The 26,464-nt window shown below is 34.4% G+C and overlaps 5 protein-coding genes across 6 annotated transcripts; 3 read left to right on the forward strand and 2 right to left on the reverse strand.

Moving 5' to 3' along the window:
• Positions 1 to 1,903: 1,903 nt before the first annotated feature.
• On the reverse strand, positions 1,904 to 5,007 carry LOC102591104 (DNA-directed RNA polymerase III subunit RPC10-like). Its single transcript, XM_006345750.2, has 4 exons — positions 4,901 to 5,007; positions 3,078 to 3,221; positions 2,895 to 2,985; positions 1,904 to 2,307 (listed from the first exon to the last, which is right to left on the reverse strand). The coding sequence occupies exons 2-4, from the start codon at positions 3,189 to 3,191 to the stop codon at positions 2,177 to 2,179; spliced, it is 336 nt and encodes a 111-aa protein (XP_006345812.1). The 5' UTR covers positions 3,192 to 3,221; positions 4,901 to 5,007; the 3' UTR covers positions 1,904 to 2,176.
• Positions 5,008 to 5,448: 441 nt separating this feature from the next.
• LOC102591435 (probable nucleolar protein 5-2) lies at positions 5,449 to 11,601 on the forward strand. Of its 2 annotated transcripts, none has more exons than XM_015308057.1 (9): positions 5,449 to 5,581; positions 7,066 to 7,185; positions 7,303 to 7,344; positions 8,313 to 8,492; positions 8,945 to 9,109; positions 9,560 to 9,760; positions 9,919 to 10,416; positions 10,515 to 10,649; positions 10,904 to 11,601. In XM_015308057.1, exons 2-9 carry the CDS (start codon positions 7,108 to 7,110, stop codon positions 11,228 to 11,230), a joined length of 1,626 nt encoding a protein of 541 aa, XP_015163543.1. In that variant the 5' UTR covers positions 5,449 to 5,581; positions 7,066 to 7,107; the 3' UTR covers positions 11,231 to 11,601. The 2 variants fall into 2 exon arrangements, with proteins under 2 accessions (XP_015163543.1, XP_006345813.1); XM_006345751.2 differs by having other exon boundaries at positions 7,079 to 7,185.
• Positions 11,602 to 12,905: 1,304 nt separating this feature from the next.
• On the forward strand, positions 12,906 to 16,422 carry LOC102591767 (putative F-box protein PP2-B12). The gene is made up of 3 exons (XM_006345752.2): positions 12,906 to 13,314; positions 15,159 to 15,277; positions 15,511 to 16,422. The coding sequence occupies exons 1-3, from the start codon at positions 12,994 to 12,996 to the stop codon at positions 16,010 to 16,012; spliced, it is 942 nt and encodes a 313-aa protein (XP_006345814.1). The 5' UTR covers positions 12,906 to 12,993; the 3' UTR covers positions 16,013 to 16,422.
• A 1,191-nt stretch (positions 16,423 to 17,613) lies between these two features.
• LOC102592100 (serine/threonine-protein kinase At3g07070-like) lies at positions 17,614 to 22,969 on the forward strand. Its single transcript, XM_006345753.2, has 5 exons — positions 17,614 to 18,772; positions 19,490 to 19,644; positions 20,080 to 20,269; positions 20,444 to 20,832; positions 21,288 to 22,969. The coding sequence occupies exons 1-5, from the start codon at positions 18,673 to 18,675 to the stop codon at positions 21,918 to 21,920; spliced, it is 1,467 nt and encodes a 488-aa protein (XP_006345815.1). The 5' UTR covers positions 17,614 to 18,672; the 3' UTR covers positions 21,921 to 22,969.
• Positions 22,787 to 25,840, reverse strand: RPH1 (Protein RESISTANCE TO PHYTOPHTHORA 1, chloroplastic). Its single transcript, XM_006345754.2, has 4 exons — positions 25,438 to 25,840; positions 24,079 to 24,289; positions 23,348 to 23,517; positions 22,787 to 23,272 (listed from the first exon to the last, which is right to left on the reverse strand). The coding sequence occupies exons 1-4, from the start codon at positions 25,735 to 25,737 to the stop codon at positions 23,246 to 23,248; spliced, it is 708 nt and encodes a 235-aa protein (XP_006345816.1). The 5' UTR covers positions 25,738 to 25,840; the 3' UTR covers positions 22,787 to 23,245.
• Between the last annotated feature and the right edge of the window lie 624 nt (positions 25,841 to 26,464).

Here is a 26,464-nt window from a genome sequence, read left to right on the forward strand (position 1 = left end):
GATTATTGTGGCTCAACAACAATATAATAAAGTAGTTTTTGATTATTGTGGCTCAACAACAATATAATAAAGTAGTTTTTGATTATTGTGGCTCAACAACAATATAATAAAGTAGTTTTTGATTATTGTGGCTCAACAACAATATAATAAAGTAGTTTTTGATTATTGTGGCTCAACAACAATATAATAAAGTAGTTTTTGATTATTGTGGCTCAATTAATTACTTTAAGGTTTTGATAATAAGAACTCACTCACTAGATTTATAATTTTGTATCTATAAAATATAGGATAGTTAATAAACGTGGACTGTAATGGGATGATTGGATTCCCTCATAAGGTCTTGTGTTTGAGTTCTTGTTTTTGTTATTGGGAGCGTCGTCCCAAAACATGAGGCGTATAGCAGAGGCGGACCCACCTTGTTCGGTGGGGTGCACGTGCATCCGTTAATTTCGGGAAAAATAATGTGTATATATGTATATCTATCTTGAGAAACTGACAGAAATTAGGATACAATTAACAGTGCATCCATACGTAGAAGGTTAAGGAACCACCCGCGAGACTAGGGTTCAAATCCAGCTAGAGTGCTATTTTGTAATTTTTATTTTAAATTTAGCTTAGAGATAATATTTGATGCACCCGAAGTATTCAAATCCTGGGTTCGACTCTGGCGTATAGTATGCAATGCAAATTTAATTGAGCTTTAATATAAATACCGATTGAATACGAGTTGAAAAATAACTTAACGAATGAAGATGTAGTAAATAATTCATAATATAAAAGTATTTACTAGTTTTTTTTTTAAAAATAATTGTTTTAATAGTGCTTTGATAATTTTAGGAAGACAAAAAATAAAGGATATTTTATAGATACAAAAAAGGGAATATTTTCATGGATTTCTATATAGTAACGTCCTTTATTATTTTAATCATGTTCTAGGTAAAATCCTAATTATCGTGGCCATAATTTAGGATAATTAAGATAATGATTATGGTTTACCTATCCAGTTTTGGTCGTGTCATTACAAAAAGTTTAGTGGAAACTCAAATAATTAATCATGATTAATTTAATTAGTTCATTTACGTGTCACGATTAACAGAAAAAATAGTATAATAAGTAAAAGAGATTAATTAAAGGAAAAAAACAAAAGATTATTGTTTACCTCTCAATTTTTGTTGTCTCATTACCAAAAAAGTCAAATAATTAATCATGATTAATTTAATTAGTTGGTGTACGTGTCACAATTAGCAAAAAGATTAGTACAAGTGTACAAAAACTAAAAGGGATTAATTTAAACAAACAAATAAAAACAAGAAAAAGAATAAATCATTTTCAATCAATTGATAATTTTCTATTGGTTAATGACTCGTCAATACCACAAGCTTAATTAATTAGATTAATCATCAAAGTCCCTAATTAATTGAAATGAGAATTCACGAGCTAACATTTTATTCATTTTTTTCGATTCGATGGGATTAATGAGAATCGAACCCTACACCTATTGTGTGGCAAACTTTGAAAAAAATAATTATATCTAAAAAGTAGTATGATTTTCTATACCGCACTTGTTTTTATAGTCGAATCTCTGGGTCTAAACACACGATTTTAATACATGACATGTTTACTTATATGCCAACATCTCTCTTGTGTTATGTATGGAACTCTTATCCAAGCGTGTCACAATCTTTTTGCACTTTTTTTTTTTTTCTATAACTATAATATCGGAACTAACTTGAATGCACCTCGGCTAATTTCAAAGGTATCTATTAGCTTTCACCAAACAAGTATCAAGGAACTCCATCCACTAAGCTTAGACAAATAGAAAGAAATCATCTCCTATTTTGCCCTTGCTAAGACACTTTTTGCACAAGTACCGAGTAACTCTATCTCAAAGAAAAATTGGCAATAGACAAAAGATGAAGCACCACAATCAGCACCTTGTAATATCACTATGACAGAATTTCATAACAAGTTCAAATTAGGTTCTTGGGGACCAAAGCTTGGACTTAAAGAGTACACAACTTTTGCAGAATACAGGTCCCTCTATGGACATCCAATAAAATTGGAACGATACAGACAAGATCAACATGTCCCCTGCCTGTGCTAGGATGATACGCACAAACCGAGAAATGGTACCAAGAAACTATTGAAGAATACACAGTTGTTTCTTAAAACCATTTCAGTCTTCTCTCCAATTGTTTCCACACATCTTGTTCTTGCATTTGTAAAATGTAGTCATAGGCTCATCTGCTGACCTTATCTGCACTTGATAATATGCAGCTTCCCTGTAACCACAAGCCGGACACGGAACTGCCAAGAGCGAATAAAACAGTAAAAAGGGTAAGAAAAAAGACTTATATTAGCTCTAAATTTTGCGAGTTGTATAAAAAACACAACATTTGAGGATTCGACTCCAACTTGTCTGGGATTGAGATGTAGTTGATGTGGTCTAAAAAACACAGCTTATGCTTTTCGTATGCACACATTAAACTCAATTACAAACTAATTGAGAGAATAGATCTTAGTATAACGGAAACATCAAATATATGGCCAAGGAGACAGTTATATCTACGTTCTAAAACACATTAAACTCGATGGACAACCAATTATTGGAACAATAATTCAAACTTTTGGCATGTTCAAGACAATAGCTATGAGAAATAAGAAGATACTTACGTCATCTAACATCCTTGTGAAATTATAAATGTATTAACTTTCTTCTCTAACTACTTTTACTCTGAAGGTTCTTCAAAAAAGTTTGGCAATAATTTGGTTAGTAATTTTAGATGTAACATTACTAACTCATAGAACAACTAATTCTTAGATCGTAAAAGTGTAAGCAGTGGCAGCAAATCATGATAAAACCAAGAAACTATAAGTAGAGAAAGTGCTAAGACCTTCAGCAGTCGAAGCATTATCCATGTCTTCTGTCGAAATCACTGGATCCATTTGTTTCTTAACCAAAGGCTGCCTTTTCTTCATCTTCAGCTATCAAACCATGAAACAAAGAAAAAAATAAACTTACTGAACGGATATGGGATAACAAAAGGACCCAATGATAAGTTCTCTAGTTATCTTACCCGGTTCTCTAAGTTACATACGAAAGGGCATGCAGGGCAAAAGAATCTGGCTGGACGGTCCATATGAGGCAACTCGTATTGCAACAACATTCCACAGTCTGGGCAAACTTCCATCTGCAGCTAGCTTTGTTTTATTGCGAAGTCCTAAATAAATAAAAGTCCTGTCTTTTAGATCACTCTACACAGAGTCAGAGCGCACCGAGAGGTTCAAGGATCACCTAAAATAAATACTACATCCTTCTGAACTTAAATGATACTCTTTTCATTTTAGATGTTCCAAAATGTTTGAACCAATCTATTTAGCCAGCTTTCAAAATACTTTAAATTTTTGTGACATTTTCCATTACTAACATAATATATTAGTCAAATAAACAACCTAAACTCTCCGTCCAATAAAAAACCTTCATATAAAATGAAGCAGATGGAGTAAATAAAACTGTCATATCTCTTACTATATTTAAGCTTTTAAGATGGTCCCACAGTTCAACACGAATCACTTGAACTTCCATATCTCTTGAAAAAAATAAGTACATGGGGTTTGGTAGTCGAGCTGAATAAGGTAAAAAAACAGAGAAAAGATTTGGGCTTTGTTCATCACCCACCTAAATCCACCCCTTTGACAATTCTCGATTTAAAGGGCCAAATTTTGGTGATTGCTCAGAACAACATAACTGAGAAAATGGAAGCACTGAACTAAATAAATAGAACTATACCTCCCTAAAAGTTAAACTTTTCAACCAGATGGTACACACAGTTCAACATATTATGGTACCTAACAACTAAGATTTCTATATCTTTTGGTTTCTTGAAAAAAATCAGCATATGGGGTTCAGAGTTCAAGTTAAACAAGAAAACAAAAAAAAAAGAGAAAATTTAGACTTTGCTCATCATACACGTGACTTTTAGCAATGTGGCCACCAATATGGACAAAAATCGATTCTTCATCCAGTGGACTAAGAAAATTCCTCAAGTTGGTGAATTGCTCGGAATAATACAACTAATCAAGGAAGTAGTGAACTAAATAAATAGAACTATACCTCCCTAAAGGTTTAAACTTTTAGACAAGATGGTACACGCAACTCAACATGTTCAAGGGAGGAGCTTGATCATCAGCTATGGGATCGTACGAATCAAGTAACTTAGGCTTAAATCTTGCATATATATTAGAAAATCTATTCACAACATATCCAATGTAATTCCACAAGTGGAGTCTAGGGAGGGTGAGGCGTACACAAACCTTACCTTGTGAAAGTAGAGATGTTGTTTCCTAGACCTTTGGCTCGAGTAACTCATTTAGAAAATCTATTAAATATGTGTAAACATTCAAATTTAACCCATGAACTAAGACGAGCTACACGTTCGATGGCAAGTTCAAAACCCATAAACTTCAACTCCTCGCTTCGCCTATGAACATGTTTGGATTACCTAACAACTAAGACTTTTATATCCCTTTGTTAGGGATGGCAATGGGGCGGAGTGGGGCCGGTGCGATGCAAAACCGCATTAACCCACAAAGACTTCAACCCGCCCCTGCCCCGCTGAGTTAAATTTGTAATTTTTAACCCACCCGCCCCACCCCATTGCCATCCCTACCCTTGGTTTCTCGAAAAAATTAGCATATGGGGTTTGAACTCAAGCTAAAAAAGTAAATAAAATAGAAAAAAATAGACTTTTGCTCATCATATACATGAATTTTAGCACAGTGACAACAAATATGGACAAAAAATCGATTCTTGATTCAACATGACCAATAAAAATACTCAATTTGATTATTTACTAGCAGTGAGAATTGAGAAAGAAGCTATTAAAGTGAAGAAAATTACCTCAAGACTCTGAAGATCAGTCTTTGTCTCCGTTTTAGGAGTTGGGCAGAGAATAAGGAAATTGAGGGTTTTAGCCTTTTAGGGGAGAAGATAGTGTGAGGTTTTGAGAAAAGGGACAGTATTGTAATTATACTTTATTATATTTGAGCAAATTGAAATAATTTTTTTTTTTTTATAACCGAGAAATCCGTCTGTGACAAATTGAAATAATTTTATTATCATGAAACTATATTATGGTAGTTGAATTGTAACAATGATTATTTTTTAAAAACACGATAAAAGTGAAATTAGATTATATTAACTCAAAATATTCTTAGATATAATAATGCATAATTATAAATTATGAAGTTGATTTTCGACGACTTATAAATCACATGTTTGAACTATAAAAATAATTATTAATACTTGCATTGTAATGAATCATCTAAATCACATCTTTTAAATGTAGCCTTTGCTCGAATCACACTAATGCATGACTTTTTGTGCACCGAAATACTTTACTTTAAAAAAAAAATTATTTTATATAAAAAAAATGACAAAGAGGGTCAACTTCCACCCTAACTACAAAGTTGTTTCAAGTTTATATTTGGCCATTTTGCACAACACTTCCTCCGCCGCTAACTTTGTACTCTCTTGCCATGAACTTCCTCTACTTCTCTTTTCCACAAGGCAAATAAAGTTGTATGTATTTTCTCTTCATTCATCTCACACAAAAATGACTTTTCAACATTTTTTTCCCACTGAAACATGAATTTTCTTGAACTAGACTATAGTAGTTTGTAATGCTGTTTGATTTTCAGTTGTGAATTTTAAACAAGTTAATATACTTTTTTGTTGGAACCCCTTTTGATATTTATGCTTATCTATAGGTGCATATTGTGTTAAAGGAGTTTTCTTGAACTAGATTATAGTCTGTAACGTTGTTTGTGTAGCAGTTGTGAATACTAAACAAGTTAGTATACTTTTTTGTGGAACCCCTTTTGATATTTATGCTTTTAATAGGTGCATATTGTGTTAAAGGAGTTTTCTTGAACTAGATTATAGTCTGTAATGCTGTTTGTGTATCAGTTGTGAATACTAAAACAAGTTAATATACTTTTTTGTGGAACCCCTTTTGATATTTATGCTTTTAATAGGTGCATATTGTGTTAAAGGAGTTTTCTTGAACTAGATTATAGTCTGTAATGCTGTTTGTGTATCAGTTGTGAATACTAAAACAAGTTAATATACTTTTTTGTGGAACCCCTTTTGATATTTATGCTTTTAATAGGTGCATATTGTGTTAAAGGAGTTTTCTTGAAATAGACTGTAATAGTCTGTGTTGCTGTTTTTGTATCAGTTGTGAAGTTTAACAAGTTAATAGGCTTTTTTGCTGGAACCCTTTTGATATTTATGCTGTGTTAAAGGAGTTCTCTTTAATGGATTATAGTGTGTAATGTTGGTTCAAAAATTGTTCCTTTGTGAATTTTAACAAGTTAATGTACTTTTTTCTTGGAACCCCTTCTGTTTTTTTATGGTTTTAACTATCACCCTGGAGTGAGAATTTTGTCAAGTGGTTTTCTTGAACTAGACTATAGTCTGTGTTGCTGTTTTTGTATTTTTAATTTTAAACTAGTTAATATACTTTTTAGTTGCTATCCCTTTTGATTTTTATGCTTTTAACGATTATCTTTAGGTGCATATTCTGTTAAAGGAGTTATCTTTATTGGATTATAGTCTATAATGCTGTTTTACCAATTGCTTTTAACAAAAAGGCAGCTCGGAAATCGTTCATTTATGAATTTTAACAAGTTAATAAACTTTTTTGTTGGACCCCCTTTTAGTTTTTATACTTTTGACGATTATCTGTAGGTGCATATTGTGTTAAGGAGTTTTCTTGAATGGAATGTAGTCTGGAATGCTGGTTTACCAATTGCTTTAACTAAGGCCCAGCTCCAAAATTATTCCTTGTGAATTTTAACTTGTTAATAAACCTTTTACTTGGAACCCTTTTGGTTTTTATGCTTTTAATGACCATTTTTAGGTGCATATTTTGTAAAGGCGTTTTCTTTAATGGATTATAGTGTGTAATGCTGGTGACTGGTGTTTGGTCCATTGTTCTTTGTGAAATATTACAAGTGCAGATGCTTTTTTTCTTGGCATCCAAGTGATTTTTTTGCTTTTAGCTATTATCTTTAGGTTCTAATTGGAGTAAGGAAGCAGAAAAAATGCTCGTATTGTTTGAAACGCCGGCAGGCTTTGCACTTTTCAAAGTACTTGATGAAGGAAAACTCTCTAAAGTTGAGGTACCAAAGTGTTTAACTTAATTTTGATTGTTATTCATAATACATTGTAATGCAAATTGATGTTTTTGGGTTTGTGAGTTTCTTTTGTATTTGATGATGAATCTTTTTATGTTGCAGGACTTGTCAAAAGAGTTTACGACGTCTGATTCTGCTAGAAAGGTTATCTTTCTCTCTATTCTTAAAGGCTTGAACTTTAAGAGATTGAACAGTAGAAGATTACATTTTCAAGCAATTGTTTGCATATCTGTAGTGCATTAAATATGCTAAAAGATCACATTTTTTTGTTCTGGGTGGGTTGCGAGAGGGTTATATTTTGTACTGTGTTAATCTATAATATGTCATTGGAAAAAATACAATGAGAAATCCAGGTAAATGTCAAGTAGACATTCACCGGAAATCTGGACAAAGTTGATATTGGTTATTGTATCTCTATTCTGTTGCATATTTCTTTGAAGGCTCAGTTAGTTGTTGGATACATAGCTGCAAACTTTTCAAACACTGAACTTAGCTACAATCTCAAAATCAATGAGGACTTAGCTAAGAACATAACACAACGGAGACAAGCTCCATATAGGTATACCATCTAGGTAGAGCTATGGAGCTGTTGCCAATGTAGAGATAATTGGGGCACATAGAGAACTTAGTTTTTTTATCGAACCCCTGGTTTGACTTAAACTAGTATTGGAATGGATTGGATATAATCTTATAATCAATGTACCTTATTAAAAAAAGGACTCTTATATTCAATGTGACTAGTTTGGATTGGCGGGGCAGTTGATTGACTGATTCACAACATAGCACTTGTTTTTCCTTCTGGGTATGTGGATGGGTGTGTGCAGTGGCAGAATCCGGTTTTTTCATCAAAGGGATTGAAAATATAAAGAGGTAATCAGAAGAAGCCTAGGAGATTCAACATCTACTATATATACATAAAAGATAATTTGACTTTATATATTTAGTGTAATTTCCAATGAAGGGGTTCGGATGAACCTCCTTGTGGCCCTAGATCCTCCCATGTGTGTGTGTGATTAGCTTACAGTGAGAATAGGACTGAACTGCCTAAATTTTTACTGTTAGTCGTTCTGTTGTTTGACCTCTTTTTACCATTTTGGTTGGTACATAAACAGGTTGTCAAGTTGAAAGCTTTCTCTAAGTTTGAGAACACTTCAGAAGCACTCTCAGCAGCAACTTTATTGATAGATAGCAAACCTAGCAAAGGACTCCGAAAGTTTTTGAAAGCGCACTGTGATGGTGAAACACTGGGTGTTGCTGATTCAAAACTTGGAAATGCGATTAAAGAGAAACTGGTTAGTTCCTTTCATCTTCTCATTGCGTCTTTGTCAGTGTTGTCAAAAGTGTGCTTGAATCCTATGTTGCTCGGACTCTTCAAAAATATCAGTGGGTGCGTGTCGGATTCTCTAAAAGTAGTATACTTTTGGAGAATCCGACATGGGTACGACATCAAAAGTGAAGAGTCCGTGCAACTTAGCTTAGATCATGCTTAAGCCCTGAAGTGGGGTGCAAAACATGTTGAATGCTTCACCTCACTTAGCGGGAGCTTTAACATTGTCATCAAGCAAAGACATACTTTTCCTTGCCAATGAGCTTAATCTTGAATAGTCGACGCTAAACAATTGATATTTGTTATTCATGCTTATAATAATTAGTCTTGGACTACAAATCCCTTTGGTAACATTGGTCTTTGTTTTCTAGTGTCTTTCCTTTTCTTTATTGAAGTTGATGTAGTATATGTTTGCAGCAAATTGAATGTGTTCACAATAATGTTGTGATGGAATTGATGAGAGGGTTGAGAAGTCAGTTAACTGAACTCATATCTGGTCTGGCCACTCAAGACTTGGCTCCAATGAGCTTGGGTTTGTCTCACAGTCTTTCAAGATACAAGCTGAAATTTAGTCCTGACAAGGTGAACTTTCTATTGTGATAGGTTGTATTATTTCTAATGTCCCTCGTCTCAATTTTATGTGTTACCGTTTGACCTCTGTACTGTAATTCATATCAGAAAATTTGAAACTGAAATTCTGCGTTTAATAACATTTTCATGCAGTTTTAATAATTGAAGTTTCATTTTGCTTTGGGAAATTTCTGAGTTTTAGAATTCAAATGGTTTCATCAGTCATGCTCATGTCATTGTAGAAAGATGAAGTAAACATTTAGATGTCAGAGAAAGCTACTCCGAAATAATTTTTGATTACCTTTAAGTTGGTGTGCACTGCCATTTGCCTTGGTTACAAAAATGGTGCTGGCGGATAGAATTGAAGTCTTGTAGATTTCCAACTTTATAGTCTTGAGGACATGGTCCTTTTTCACCAAACTAATACAAGAGCTTATGATTCAATATTTGTTGCTCTTCTAGGTGGATACAATGATTGTCCAGGCCATTGGTTTGTTGGATGATCTTGATAAAGAGCTAAATACCTATGCAATGAGGGTACGAGAATGGTATGGCTGGCATTTTCCTGAGCTCGCAAAGATTGTACAAGATAACATCCTTTATGCCAAGGCGGTTAAGTTGATGGGTGACCGTGTCAATGCTGCAAAGCTTGATTTCTCTGAGGTGGGAATTCGACTTCTTTCTTGCTCTTTAAATCGTTCTTTATTGAACTAGAAAGAACAGCAAGATTCCCTTCCTTGTGCTTTTGTGCTATAACGTGACTTTACTTCTTTGACAGAAATTAAAATTCATAATCTTGGTATGATCTTGGTCGCTTGCAGATACTTCTGGAAGAGGTTGAGGCGGAATTGAAAGAGGCAGCCATGATTTCAATGGGAACTGAAGTCAGTGATCTTGATCTGGAGAATATTAAAGATTTATGCAGCCAAGTCCTGTCCTTCTCCGAGTACCGGGCTCAGTTGTATGATTATTTGAAGAGCAGGATGAATACCATTGCCCCAAATCTTACGGCTCTAGTGGGAGAACTTGTTGGAGCTCGCCTTATTTCCCATGGTGGCAGCTTGATGAATCTTGCAAAACAACCTGGAAGTACAGTACAGATACTTGGTGCAGAAAAGGCGCTCTTTAGAGCTTTAAAGACAAAGCACGCTACTCCCAAGTACGGGCTTATATATCACGCGTCTTTGATCGGTCAGGCAGCACCAAAACACAAGGGTAAAATCGCAAGATCTCTTGCCAGTAAAGCTTCTTTAGCAATTCGATATGATGCTCTTGGAGATGGCCAAGATAATACCATGGGTTTGGAGAATCGGGTCAAGGTATACATTATCAAATACTATCGAATTCAGCCTGTTTTCTTTTCATTTCTGCTCATAACATAGTTACACCTAATCATCATTGTCGTCAACTTTTGTAGCTCGAAGTACGATTAAGAGCTTTAGAAGGCAAAGAGTTGGGTAAATCAGCTGGTTCTGCTAAAGGGAAACCTAAAATCGAAGCTTATGACAAGGATCGTAAGAAGGGTGCAGGAGCATTAATAACACCAGCTAAGGTCAGGAACTGGACTTCAATTTGTACTGTAAAACCTCTCTATAACAACGTCATTCATTTGTCCCCCTATTTTTTTGGCTGCTATAGTGAAATGATGCAACATATAATATAACATATCATGAAAATTGATTCCATCGAAAACTTGGCCGGTATAATGAAATGTTGTTATAGAGGACGATTGTTATAGAGAGGTCTCATCTTTGTTTTTACTTTGTTGATTCTATTTCCAGCTATTGACTTACCCTCACCCTGTAGGTTTACAATCTTTCTGCTGATGCTGTTCTCGGTTGTACCAACAATGAGAGTGTAGATGAACCACCATCCCAAACTGAGGTATACGAGGAGAAAAAGAAAAAGAAGAAGTCTGCTGAAGCAGAGGATAATGGCATCGTTGAATCTGAAGAAACGGGGATGAAGAAGGAGAAGAAGAAAAAGAAGCATGCTGCTGCTGATGGTACTGAAGAAAATGGTGAAGTCGAAAAAAGTAAGAAAAAGAAGAGAAAACATAGTGATGATGATGAAAGTGAAACTACTGATATAAAGAAAGAGAAAAAGAAAAAGAAGAAGAAAACTGAAGAATAAGATGGACACAATGCTAAGGACTTTCTCTTGACATCTCTCTTTTATTTAAGTCATTGATCTCGTATCTGTAAGTAGGTCCATTATTAAGCCTACGCTTGTCCATGCCTTTCAACCTTGATCCTTCCCTTAGACTTAAGACTCATTACCTCGTTTCAACTGAACTCGTTGGTTTCACGCTGTATCCTAGTTCTAGAACCTTCTCTTATAGATTCTCTTCACCAAGTCATCGCCAGCAATCAACTGGCATCAACAATTTTTGTACTTAGGCATTGTTTAGTGTCTTAAATTAGTTTTTGGTCTTTGTAATGTGACTTTTAAACAGATTCTTGGGCTGATTTACTCATAATTTTATCTTAGTATTCAACAATTGATTCTTGTTTCACTTGGAAGACACATTAATACTTGAACGAGTAAGTCAAACAAACAACTTGTAAGCAACTTTTGGAAAACTTTATAGTTAACTTTTTGAAAAGCTTTATAAATAACTTTTTGTCATCACAAAACAAAAAATTGGCATAACTTATTTAAAAACTTTATTTTAAGAACTTTTAAATTTTTTGAACAAATCTCAAAAAAAAAAATACCTCTTTTCTTTGAAAAAGTATTTGAATAAATTTCTTTTTTTTTTTTCCTAGTAGAAACTTTAGGTTTTTTTTACTTTTTGCAAATTCTAAAACATATACACCTTAAAATCTCTTCAAAAGGTTGTCTGTTTATATTCCTTTTATAAAAAATAATTAGAAAACCTTTTATTTTTATATTCTGTTTTTTCTTCTTTTTTATATTCAATAACAATAATTAATAATATATATTCATATAATATTATAAATAAAATACAAAAAAAGATAAAATATATACACAAATCTTAACCCTCAAGTCTACTCTTTTTTTCTTCATATTTTGGAAATAAGTTCTTTTTTCTTTGTTTTTGACTTTTGATATTTTATTTAGAAAAAGAAAAGGGCAAGCAATAAAAAGGGGAATATGCAGCGTCCCAAAGCATAAACTTAATGGTTAAGGTTTAAAATATTGTTAAATATATAATCGAGAACTATTGAAAATTGTTTCTCTATCTTTACGAAATAGAGTAAAGCTTTGTATTAACTTTATCTTCTCATGAAGTCGATAATTTATTAATAGTTTTCTCTCTATCCTCACGAGATACGAACAAGATCTATATAGACTTTATCATCTCGTTAATTTCATCTGTAAAATAAAGTTGGATATGTTATGGTTATTATAAGAATCTATTGAAAACAATCTCTCTGTCTTCACGTGAATTACAAATTAAATCTATATAAACTTTACTCTCTTTTCACTTTACTTGTAAAATTATGTTGAATATAATATCATTATAATAAATACAAAAATATAATATCCTAATTAAAAATGAACAAATCTTGGACCACATCAGATACACCTAGTACCATCGTGTAAGCCACACTTTATACACGTGAAAATGTTCTACCAATATCAATGTTTAATATTTAATAACTTGATTTAAAATGATATAATATATCGTACAATATTTCACTATAATAATCTAATTTTCCTTGATATCGACTTTTCATATATTTTTGCATTTTATTATAACATTATAAAAAAAAATATCCGAACAAACGAGTCATGCAAATTCCACTCTATAAATAGATGTTTTAGCCACTTTACGTTCTTACCCATTACCATCACGAAGATACTGCGCCGTTTTGGATATAATTTTTTTCTATAAATATAAATTAGAAGAGATAATCAAGTAAATCACAATGGCGGTTGAAAATGGACGTAGCTCCGCCGTTAGCGGCGGTGGCGGTGACGGTGGTGATATCTACCACCTGCCGGAAGGTTGCATAGCGAACGTACTATCATTGACGAGTCCGAGAGATGCGAGTAGGTTATCGGTGATCGGTACGGTTTTCCGGTCGGCTGCTGAATCTGACGCCGTTTGGGACCGGTTTTTGCCGCCGGATTACCGTGATATTATTTCCCGGTCTAGTGATGGACCGGAATCGATCAATGTTGGTTCTAAGAAAGAGCTTTATCTCTATCTATGTGATCATCCTTTCTTCATCGACGGTGGGACTAAGGTAATTATCAGATACTATTTGAATTTAATTTTTAATTTTTAATTTTCCATGTTTCTGATATTGTATTTATGCTTATTTATGTCGATTTCTTAGGAATTATATATTTTTTGAATCTGGAATTGTTGAAAAATGTTATTAGTTGAGTAGGGTTATATATGATTTCAATGATATGATAAGTAGGTACCATGCAGAAAACTGAGGTGATAATGAAAAAATGTTGCTGCACATGTGTCGGATTCTCTAAAAATGAATACTTTTTTTGACGTGCACCATGAGGCAGTGAGAGCCCGAGCAGGGGCGGCTCAACGTAATCGGAGGCCTAAAGCGAAATCTTAATTAGAGGCCTAAAATCTAAATAAACTTCACATGCATTTATTTAAAATTTATTTCTCTTACATTTTAAAATACAAAGTATTACCTAATATTTTTTTTATATATAAATGATTTATTCAATTTCTTTTTCAATTATTAGTTTTAAATAAGATTTTATTAATTCAACGTTGAAAAATATTATTTTACTCGGGCAATCATTATATGAATTGTTAACATAGTTCTACAAGTAATAAGTTGACAAATTTCAAATAAATATAAGAGTTAGAACCATAGCTTTGATGAAGTTGATAATTTGGTTACCCCACATTTTACTATGGTTGTTGTAATGCTTGAAAATCTAAGAAGAAATGGAAAAAGAATTTACAATTCAATTTGTTCAACACTTTTCGACTATTAAATGATATTTTTGATAGAATATTACTCTAATTTATCAACAATTTAAAGAAGAGTGTAAAAGGAGTTAAAAAGAAAATAATGTGAGTATTAGTAGAGAGAGTGTAAGAAAATAAAACAATATTTTCTTGATTTTTTCTATTTGAATTGGGTTGAAGAGAATAAAATAATAATTTTAAATATATACTTTTTATCATAAATAATTAATATTTTTAATTTAAAGAAGAGAGTGTAAAAGGAGTTAAAAAGAAAATAATGCGAGTATTAGTAGAGAGAGGGTAAGAAAATAAAACAATATTTTCTTGATTTCTTCTATTTGAATGGGGTTGAAGAGAATAAAATAATAATTTTAAATATATATTTTTTATCATAAATAATTAATGTTTTTCTTTAAAAAATTAACACATAATTTATTTTTGATAAAAAATTGAGGCCCCCTAAAATTGGGGGCCTAAGGCCAATGCCTTATTTTTGTGTACATAGAGCCGGCCCTGAGCCCGAGCAACACATGTTATGAGAAGTTCTTGAATATGGGAATTATATTAATGTGAATTTACACACAGAAAGGAAAAATGGTGGTTGAAGTTCTTGGAATCATTGATTTTTTGAGACTTTTAAGTGTGTACTAATGCGGGGATATAGTTCGTGTATTCATCAAGTCCGTGTGTGTGCTAGACAATTTGTTTGCAATTTGGTTATATCAACCTTTATTTTAAAGATGGGAAGTTGCTCTGTATACTTGTATGAAGTACAGTATTAGAACTTTATATTCTTCTGTGAATGTTATTGACATTTTATGATGCACAGATCAAGACCTTTTCATGTACCCATTAGGCCTTAGGTCCCTTTTCAATCTTTTATCTTTTGGAGATCAAATTGGGGGTGGGGTTGCCCACTTGTAGATGGTGTTGGATTGATCATTAGTCTTTAAGTACATGTGTACTTCTTGTTGTTTGATCACGTCGCGTCTTTTCTGCTACACTTTTGATGGCATTGCTTTGATATTTGGTTCACATGTGGCATAGCTCTTTTTTCCTTATTTCCTCTACTTTGAACAATTGTTTGCTGGGGCTTAGGTTTTTTTTTTTTACTTCTGACTTGGTATTGATGAAATCCAGAGCTTTTCATTGGAGAAGCGCAGTGGAAAGAAATGCTACATGTTAGCTGCGAGGTCACTTGCAATTATTTGGGCTGACACACCACGGTATTGGAGATGGATCCCCCTTCCCGAGTCCAGGTATTTCAATTGACGAGTAACTTTTATTATGGTTAGAGAAATTGTCCTTTTCCTCCCAATCTTTTCTGTTCTTGACTTGGCGATCCACATACTTTGATCTTTTTATCATATTTTAGTTCGAATGATCAAATGTTTTGTTCCAAAGCACAGAAGAGTAGAATCTGTTTTTATAAGATATCATTTTGTCACTCTCAACTCTCAAGTTGATCTAATGCTATATTTTCATGACTTAGGTTCTCAGAGGTTGCTGAGCTTCTTGACGTCTGCTGGTTTGATATTACCGGCAAGATAAACACCTCTATGCTATCCCCTGACACCAACTACGCAGCCTACTTTGTGTTCACAACGAAATCCAGGACCTACGGATTTGATCACCAAAGTGCAGAGGGTGCAGTAGGGATTTCGGGGCATGATAGGAAACCACAGACAATTTTCTTGGATCCAGAGGCAGCACGTAGGCACATGTACCAAATCGTTCCAAGGCGGTTGGGACTTCTCAACCAGATGGCTGATATCCTGAGAGGGGGAGTGAATCCTCCTCCTTCAGAAAACAACACCCAAGCACGATACCCGCAACAGAGAAGTGACGGATGGATAGAAGTCGAGTTGGGAGAATTCTTCGTCAAGAGAGGGCAAGACGTTGAACTCGAGATGAGCTTGACAGAGGTGAAGGAAGGTAACTGGAAAAGTGGCTTAGTTGTTGAAGGGATTGAAATCAGGCCTAAGGAAGGGTAATGAACTTGATACTGAAAAGGTTCATATCACATGGTGTCTGTGCTAAGCCACTTTTCTATTGAAGGAAAAACTAATAGCTACAAGACCTAATACCCAATTGTCCCACATGTGGTTGGTGAGATTTTGACAAAAAAAAAGAGTAGAAGATTTGCACCAAAGTTTATCAAGAAATTGGATCATCATATGGTCAACAGATTGGTGTAAAAAAATCTACACATGTATAGTATCTTAGCCATTTTATACTTTGTTGTGATCTATTATGTTTACTCTGTTGTATTTTGGTCAATAGTCATTTGTGTTGAAATAATTTTGTGGAACTCAGATGCTGCTTAATAACTCTGTGGGTGATACCATTCCCCATATGTTTTGCATTATGCTAGGAGACAACTATGTCGATATTATGTCCGAAACAAGGTTCATCTCGCGCCTTTGAAACACAATTTTTTGCATATATTTTGGGCATTTAGAAGCCATTTTACAAAAATTATTCGATTTTCTCAGTTTTTGTGTGTGTTATAGTTGGACCATGATTATTTTGGCGATATGGCCGTTTTTTTGCAAAATCTTTACAAAACACTCTATAGGGAGTTGGGGAAGTAGTACGTGAAGCGTCACCATTTTTTGCGGATTAGGCGATTTTCTCAATTTTTCGTGTGTTATAGCCCATGAATATTTTGTGATATGGCTTCCGGATGGTTGTTTTGCAAAACCTTCATGGAACCCTGCGAAGGGAGTTGGGAGAGAAGTACTTGAAGTCTCACAATATTTTGCACATATTTTGGGCGTTTAGGAGCCATTTTACAGGAATTAGGCGATTTTCTCATTTTTTTTCGTGTGTTAGCCCATGAATATTTTGGTGGTATGGTTTCTGATCGATTTTTTGCAAAACCTTAATAGAACCATCCGTAGGGAGTTGGAGGAGTAGTACGTGAAGTCTCACCATTTTTTGCATAGATCTTGGGCATTAAGAAACCATTTTAGAGGAATTAGGCGATTTTCTCAGTTTTTTGTGTGTTAACCCATGAATATTTTGGTAATATGATTTTCAAATGGTTTTTTTTTTTCAAAACCTTTACATAAATTTGAGATTATTTCAATTTTTTTTGTGCATTAGTCCATAAATTTTTTGGAATATGGCCGACATACTTTGTTTGACCTCAACTTTTATGGATCCATTTGTGACGTTCTAGTGAATGATACACATTACCTTTATAGGACTAACGCCACTTTTTTAAAGTTTCGCGATCACATAACAAGAACTCAAGAGTACCTAAGCTTTTCGTATATATATTAGTCGATGAATTTTTCTGAATACGACAAACTGACTCTGTTTGATTTCAAATTTGTGGGACCATTCAAAACAACCTAGTGGATGATACTCATTGTTTCTCAACAATCATCGTCATTTATTATAGAGTTTCTAGGTCAAGAAATAAGAATTTAAGATTTTCTCCATTTTTCGTATGTAATGTCCATGAATTTTTCGAAATACTACTAACCGACTTTGTTTAACCTCCCCCCGCCCCCCTCTCTATTTGTGTGAGTCTATTCGTGATAATCTAGTGAAAGATACTCATTATATTTCAAGGATTGATGTGCGCTTCTTTTTAGTTTTCGGGTCACGAAACAAGTATTTTGATTATCTCAGTTTTTCGTATATATTAGTCTACGAATTTTTTGAAATATGACTAACTGGCTGACTTCGTTTGATCCGAAATTTCGTATGTCCATTAGTGAGAACCTATTGAACGATACTCGTTATTTATATAGAATCGACGTTAGTTTTCTAGAGTTTTTGAGTTACAAAATAAAATTTTAGGATTATCTCTAACTTTTTGTATGTACTAATCCATTAATTTTTTAGAATATAACTAACCAACTCCCAAATATGGATATTTTGAGAATTATTCTTGTTCTTTTTCTTTTTATTTGTGAGGTTATTTTGGAGATATAATATATCATGGTATTTCAAGTTAATTCAATTTTTTTAAATTCTAAATATATTGTTCTACACCCCACCCCCACACACAAAAAAGGAGGTGGAAAGAAAACTTTGTCCTTGCATCCTCTCCAAGTGATTTTCTTTTTCCTACAATTTCTAACACCACCTCAACCCCTAGGAAAGAGACCCTTCCCCTCCCATCTAAGTAGCCATCTCATCTAAAAATTTATCGTGCACTGGAGCTCAATATGAAATTTTATTTTTTTACAAGATCCGTGCACGTAAAGAAATACTATAGAAATTACATCGAAATAATATCTTTACGTTGACCCTTTCTTGAACCAGAACTGGGGGAGGATGAAAGGAAAAGGCCATTGCCAACCCTTTTCCTCCTCCTAATGTTTTTTTCTTCCCATTTTCTACCTAAAATCAAAGCTTTTATGAACGTGATGGTCATGAATTCATGTACAACCATGCATTTGTATTTTTAAGTTTTTTAAAATTATTTTTTTTTGGAATCTTGAGAGGAACAACGTGAAGAAATTATTAATTAAAAGAATAAAATAAATTCTTGTAGACCTTTTCTTTCATTTGAGCTCCTTTGGTAAATAGACACAATTCATATATTATTTCTTGAAAAGATTTTATTTTTTTCTCTTTTCCTTGAGGGGATTGTGGATTTTTATTTTTATTTTGATCTTTTGAGAGGATCAAGAACATGAGTTGCCTCCCCTGCTTCAAGAAAAAAGCCGAATCACCGGAGGACGAGGTGCCGGTCGCTCAATCTAAAGGAATCTCAACCACCCCACCAAATCCTGGTATGATCATATAACATCATATATACTTCAACTTTTCTTATTAGATCTTTGAAATTTTGAAGAAAATGAAATCATGTGGTTGTGTTTCCTATGTAACATGTATATAATTTGATGATTTTTCTATTTAGTTTCCCTGCCCTTTTTTTGATTGGGAAAAAAAATATACCCTTTTGAGTAAATATGCTCATCACCTATGGTAAAAGTTACCATCGACACGTATGATCAGGAGGTCAAGGGTTCAAGCCGGGGAAACAACCTCTTACAGAATAGCAAAGCAAGGTTGCGTACTTACCCAATGTGGTCCGGCCCTTCCTTGGACCGCACATACAACTGGAGCTTAATACACCGAACTGCTATCCAAAAGAATCTAAATATGCTCACCCTCTTAAGTATTGTAGCAATTAGAGAATTCAGTAAACAGGTAGAAACAAGAGGATTTTTTTTTCTTTCTTTAAGCTGCAATAGGCACTGTGATTGCTATTATGGCAGCTCTTTTGGCTTTACCAACTCATGTCATCATTTCTCTACTTTCCTCTATATGACTCGGACTCTCCAAAAATGTTGTTGCAACCGCGTTAGATCATCCAAAAATGCATAACTTTTGGAAGGTCCGACACACACATGACAACATTTTTGAAGAATCCTAGCAACATAAACTTTCCTAACTAGGCATAACTTATGTTCACTTTCTCCATGCATTTTGGATTAACCAACCAGCTGAACCATTTCACAAAGGCGACAACGTAAACAGCAATGCTAAGACTTACACATTCCGCGAGCTCGCGAGTGCAACAAAAAATTTCAAGCAAGAATGCCTGATAGGTGAAGGTGGATTTGGAAGAGTGTTCAAGGGAACACTTCAAGGTGGAGAGGTAACATTACCTTAAACTTTCTCTTTTCACCTTTGTTGTAACTTTAACCTACTGAACAAGAATCTTTTTTTCGGTGTTTTTGCTATTACGGAAAATGTTCTTCACAAAATAAGTCACGTTCTGGTGTTTGGTTGCGAGAAAATGTTCTCAAGAGAACATTTTTCAGCATAATGGAGAAATGACTTCTCTCGCTTTTGTACTGAAGTCATTTCTCTTCACAATTATCTCAAACCTCAACTTTATATCACCGTAAACAGCCTCACGGAGATAGAGAGGCTTTTTACGGAACACTGGGAAACATTTTCAGAAAATAAGACTTTTATCCCGAAAAAAAAATGATTTCTGGTATCATACTGAACACACCATTTACAGAAGTTCATCTATATCAAGGTGAAGAAAGATTTCAGTATTGATGTCTGGTTTGTACTTGGATAGATTGTGGCAGTGAAGCAACTAGACAGAAGTGGAACACAAGGAAACCAAGAGTTCCTTGTTGAGGTCTCAAAGTTGACTCTCCTTAAGCACCAAAATTTGGTCAATCTCATTGGATATTGTGCTGATGGTGATCAGAGGATTTTGGTCTATGAATATATGCCAATGGGTTGCCTAAACGATCATCTTCTTGGTAAGTTTATGTTATGTTGCTCAGACTCTCCAAAAAACTACTTTTGGAGGATTTGACACGCACCCGTTGATGTTTTTGAAGAGGCCTAACAACTTATGTCCACCCTACTCTTCCCCCTTTCATGTTGTCATAAACTTTCTTGATTCTGTACTAACTAGTTCTACTACATTTCAGATCTCAAAGAGGATAAAAAGCCACTAGGTTGGCTATCCAGAATGAAGATAGCTTTAGGTGCTGCTAATGGACTCGAGTATCTACACAAAACAGCCAACCCACCAATAATTTATCGCGATTTGAAAGGCACAAACATTCTATTGGATAAAGATTTTAATCCTAGACTTTCAGATTATGGTCTTGCTAAGCTTGCAGGTGGAGGGAGTAAGACAAACATGTCACCGATGATGATGGGAACTGGTTATTGTGCTCCGGAGTTTGAAAAAAATGGTGAACACACTTTGAAGTCAGATGTATATTGTTTTGGAATTGTTTTGCTTGAACTTATAACAGGGCGTCGAGCAGTGGATACTACAAGGCCAGCAAATGAGCAAAACTTAGTTGCTTGGGTGAGTATTTTCATTCTACCCCAAAGAGTTTTATTTTTTCTTTTTAAATCTCAAAGTTCTTGTGAAGGGGGGCCTTGTAAACAAAGGTAATGGTGCCTTTGTGTGACCTATAGGTCAAGGGTTCGAGCCGTGGAATCAGTCACTGATGCCTGGGTAGGCTGCTTACATTGCACCTTGTTGTGGTGCGGACCTTCCCAGAACCCTGCTTGAACGCAGGTGACTTTTAGGTCATGGGTTCGAGCCATGAAATCAGTCACTGATGCTTGCGTCAGGGTAGGCTGCTTACAGTACACCCCCAGAGGTGCGGCCCTTCCCTGAACCCTACGTGAACAAGGGACGCTTTGTGCACCAAGCTACCCTTTAATCTCAAAGTTCTTGAGTTTTTTTCGACTAAAAACTAAAGGAAGATTTGAGTACAGTTCTAACTGATCAACAAATGTATGTGATTTTAATAGGCACAACCCTATTTCAAGGATCCAAAGAAGTTCCCTGAATTGGCAGATCCGTGCCTCGGGAAGAGTTTCCCTGTCAAAGGTTTAAATCAAGCAGTTGGGGTTACAGCAATGTGTCTTCAAGACGAACCAATGGTTCGTCCTTTTATTGGTGATGTTGTGGCTGCTCTTACTTTTCTTACAATGCCCCAGCCAGATGACCCTATTCCCAGTTCACCTCCCGCTCCAACCCCAACGTCAAATATTGAAAAGTCAAGTCCAAATAATGAAGATCAAGAGAGTTCCGAAAACGAGGACCAAGGTTTTTCAGATGATGAGGATCAAGATTATTCTGATGATGAGTATGAAGATAGTGAGAGTGACCAACAAAATGATGAAAAAGTCCATGACAAACAACGCTCTCAAAAAGTTAGTGACAAACGGAAGTCTCAAAAAGTTCGTGACAGTCAAGAGGATGAGAAAGCAAGTTCAGAATATGGATATGGAAGTGCATCGGGATCTTCAGAATATGAGGACAGTGGAGATGATGAACGACAAAATGTAACAGCAAAATCTGCAAAATACTCTTCGCCTTCAAGACATAAAAGCAAGGTGAAATCTCGTGCTAAAAGTATCAACTCAGGTTCAAGTAGCTGAACATCCAACAGACAATAACACAAGGAACCATAAAAAGAATGCAATTATTGAATTTAATGTTGCAACAATGTCAATGATGCTTGCAAACACGGAACCGATTCAAGTTTAAGTCACATATAGAGAAGTCAATTGAGCAAAAAACAAAAATCTAATGGAGCAAGTGCTAGTACAAATTACAGAAGTAAAAGCAACATTGACACAAGTAATGTAATTATTGATTTTGTTAAAGGCAACAAGCAGCTTACATTCTAATTATGAAAGTTTTGGCGCATATTCAGGTCAGAATGCAACGAGGAAACAGAACGTTAAAGTAATTCGTTCAACTCATCCCAGAGTACATATTAGTAAAATATGTAACTGTACCTTGTAATTAACTTTTTCTTTTCATATTCTTCATTTTGACAAACTTAATTTTTACATTTTGTCTATGAGCACTGAACTTTTTGAATAAGTCGACTTACTACAAAATATTGCGGCTTGTGCATGGAGATCTCAGGCCAATAAGCCACAAGCTCAAAAGGCATCCTTGTACCAACATCTTTTTGGCTTTAATAAGCCAATAAGTTTACCATAGTACTCCCCTTATTTCAATTTGTTTACCTGATTTTGAGTGGGCACGGATTATAAGAAAATAAGGAAGACTTTTGAATCTTGTGGTCTTAAACTTGGTCAAAAAAGGAAAGATACATTCTTTTCTAGAGGACTACAAAGGAAAGTAAGACAAACAAATTGAAACGGAGGGAGGTGCATCAAACAAGCTAATAAGTTTATTATACTACTAGTTGCAAGATTTGATTTCTCATTTATGCAAGAAGAAATATACAAAAAACATATTAAGATGACCTAAAAAGTATATAAAGTGTCACTAATCAACCAAATTGTATCTGATTATGTTTACTTTGAGCTAAAGCGGTTTATTTCAATGTAAACATAAAAGAGTCACTTCTCAGAAGTATTTTTAGGGCTTCAAAAATTCATCTGCACAATCTATTGTCTATACATAAAAGGAGGGGGACTGCATGTACTTTTTAATGGTAATTTATCGCCGGTACAAAGAAGGATAGAGAAAAGGGTAATGAAATACACAGAGCACATGTAAATAAAGGTGTGCAACCCTAACCAGAAGGAAATGAATATCTATTTCTGAAAGACAAGGTAACTTGATCCGAAATATTCTTACTGTGCTTGTAGATGTTTCATATTTCAAATGGATCATGATATAGCAGAGTTGACGTGAAACATAAGCAGCCATTGTAGAGTTATATCAGCTGAATGAGCTACGTAATTGAAGCTACAAGAGCACCACTGATCCTTCACTTCTTTTGTCATCGCTCTTTCTGTAGCCATCCGAGCTGCACGAAAGATGTATGTTAACAGAGAGGAGAATATAAACAATGCTCGATGAACGGATTGAAAAAAATAAATACCTTCCAAGCATACATCCCCAGAAATGCTACAGTATCTGCTGACCAAACGACAGCAAATGACTTCAAGAAGAACGGGATTGCAACATTAAGCAAGGGAACGAGGAGAAAAAGATAATTGAGAGCTTCTTTCTCATCCTTCGAGCAGTCTCGAGCCCGAAGGGAAGGTATAGCTGCAACAACAGAAATTAACATTTGAGTTCCAATTTATAGCTAAATTGAGGGAATAGCAGCAAGGGTACAAATTAACATTCTACAGCTATAAGGATATTTATTTTTCAACACATATATACGGTCAAAAGTTCAATATATTAATTATGTCTCCTTACATCGTATCAATCAAGGTAGGTTTATCATTAATATGAAATACATTACAACAACTTATACCTCTTTATTAACCAAAAAAAAAACTTATACCTCTTTATGATAGAGTTTACTTTGGCATTCACAACCGAGACTAGAGTTTATACTAACACAAAATGTTGGACACCATTTACTATCTGAAGGAAGTAACATCAGATATCAAATAGCGACCAACTAAAGCTGCAAATGAAACTTCAGATTATAGTCCTCCAATTGAGAGAACAATGGAAGGAAAACGAAATGAATTAACGGGCAGATGAACAATATATATCTACTTCACAAAAGTAGCTTAATATCACTCATAAGCAATATTCTTATGTGTTCTACTATTTCGGGGGTAAGGTTTAGTTGTATAAAGCAACATTACTTACTAAACATCCATATGGACCACATTCCCATTAGTCTCCAGATGTCAGGTTCAGTTGATGGAAATATGAGATTGAAGGACAAAGCTCCACCTATCAACATTGAAGCATAAGCTTGCACTTCAAAAACAGTGTATAAAACAGTTCCAGGTTTCGCAGGGTTTTTCGTAGCAGTGGAAGCCCTTGGTGCAAAGGTTGAAGCAGTCTTTAGGACAGCCTGGAAGAGAGTATTTTGAAGTTAACACACATATAATTAGTCAATTATATTTGCTCATGTATACAGAAAATTTGAAATGTAAATTAAACAGCTATTTTAAAATGAGTTTAACTGAAAGTAGGGATTCATTTAGCCGACCCCAACTTGTTTGGGACTGAGGTGTGTTTGCTGTTGTTTGTCATAATTATAGAAAGCAACATCAGACACTAGACATTTTTGAAGCTGGTTGGAAGAAAACTACAATCTTTTAAACTTTTTACCAAATGGATCATTTCTAACGTCCTCAATGACAAACACTCATGCAAAATCTACGATTCATACTATTGGACCTCTCTTTTATGCTAATTCTAGTTATTAGGAAATGGAGCTTGCGACTAACTCAACTCCAAAATCTAGTTTTCACACAGCAAACTTCATCCAAGCATTCCATAAACTTCGAGTGACCTTTATCTTTCCTCTTCGACAGCACTACCAAGTCACTTGAATCTCTGCCCTTTGTTTTGCCCTGTGTTCTCTTGCCCCAGTTACCCCCCACCCCACCTCCCAATAGCCAATAAGCAGAAAAAGGTTGCAGTTAATTGCCCTTCCCGTTATCATCCAACAAAAGACTACCATACATGCCTTTTGCTGGCAAGCTACCCTCGCCTACCTCATCAGTAGGCATTTCCATCTGTCCACCCGTCCGCAAGATCAGATAGACTACTCTACTACAGTTAGATGATAAAAGGACCATGCTTGAAAGAATTTCATTAGTTCCTTCCACCTTTGAAGTAATGCTTCTGTAATATGAGCATTCTCTTGGTGCTATTAATTAGAGTATCCCTTTCTAATAAAGGATCATGCTTGTAAGTTATACAAGTAGAGAAAGAACAAACACTCCCCTCGTTTCAATCAGCTCGTCTTACTTCCCTTTTTAGTTTGCTTCAAAAACAATGTCTCTTTACACACCAAACAACACATTTAAAACTACAAGATTAAAGGACATTTTGATACATTCCACATATTTCTAGTTTAAGGCAACAACATTCAAATTCTTTCTTTATTTTCTTAATCTCCGAGTCAAGTCAAAACCAGACAATCAGAGTATAATATAACAGCATATCAAAAAATTGGATAAAACTGAGTTAAAGAATACATAAAAATCTCACCTTTTTTAGTTCCTTATTATCAAGAACAGTACTAGGACCAGTAGAAGTAGAATTTTCCCCACTTCTTTCTTCCTCCTCCTCAGTACTATTAACAATAACCCCATCACTCTTTTCTTGAGTTTCCTCTTTTGGGTCTTCAATTACTTGTTTATTCAACTCATTTGAACTTGCAGAAACACAAAATCTGCAAATTTTTCCTCTAATCAATGGAGATTTCAAGAACCCATTTTTCTGGGGTGGGAAAAATTTCAAGATTTGGTAGTTTAAAACTGATGCTGACATTGTAGTAGCTGAATTCATCTTTTTGTACTAAATAGAGTTTTTTAGGTCTCATGAAGAGCTACAACATTTTGTATACAAATTGAGTTTTTTTTTTGTGAAACATAACAAGAGGAACTGTGAAAAAATCTTGAAAATGGGAAGGATAACATAGAGGAGAAGTGTCAATTTAATTTGTGGCTACAAAATGACTCACTAGGCACATCTAGTCTAGCGGTTAATGGAGTGGTTGAAAATCTTTATATATCAGGTTTAAAATTTAACGAATACAAAAAATATTAGAGAATCCTTTTTATCTATCTTAGTGTTGTTGATGGGAAGTGATAGATATTTTGTAGAATTAGTCGAAGTACATGATAATTAATCTAAACACCATAATCATTACAAAAAAATGACAGTTTAATATGGGCCAGTTAGACCCAAAATTTAGAGCTTTGATAAATATAAATGAGATAAATGGTTTAAATACATCTCAATTATCACTATTGTATGAGTTTTCTATTTGAATTATTAGTGTATGTTTTTCAATTGAATTATCATTAACTATTTGTTATAACACATTAATTAGTATCTGATAATACACCAATGATACACTTTTTGAACTTGAGAGTAATTAAGAAAGACACATTTGAGAGCATGAAGGGCTAATTTAGCTTTACCAGAGGCTAAGTTATGAACATACCATGTACTCCCAAAAACACAAGGGGAATAGAGTAAAAATTTAAGTGAGGCAATAGTATGGAATGTG

The sequence above is a fragment of the Solanum tuberosum genome, unplaced genomic scaffold (genome assembly GCF_000226075.1).
Source record: "Solanum tuberosum cultivar DM 1-3 516 R44 unplaced genomic scaffold, SolTub_3.0 scf00072, whole genome shotgun sequence".
Lineage (NCBI taxonomy): Eukaryota > Viridiplantae > Streptophyta > Magnoliopsida > Solanales > Solanaceae > Solanum > Solanum tuberosum.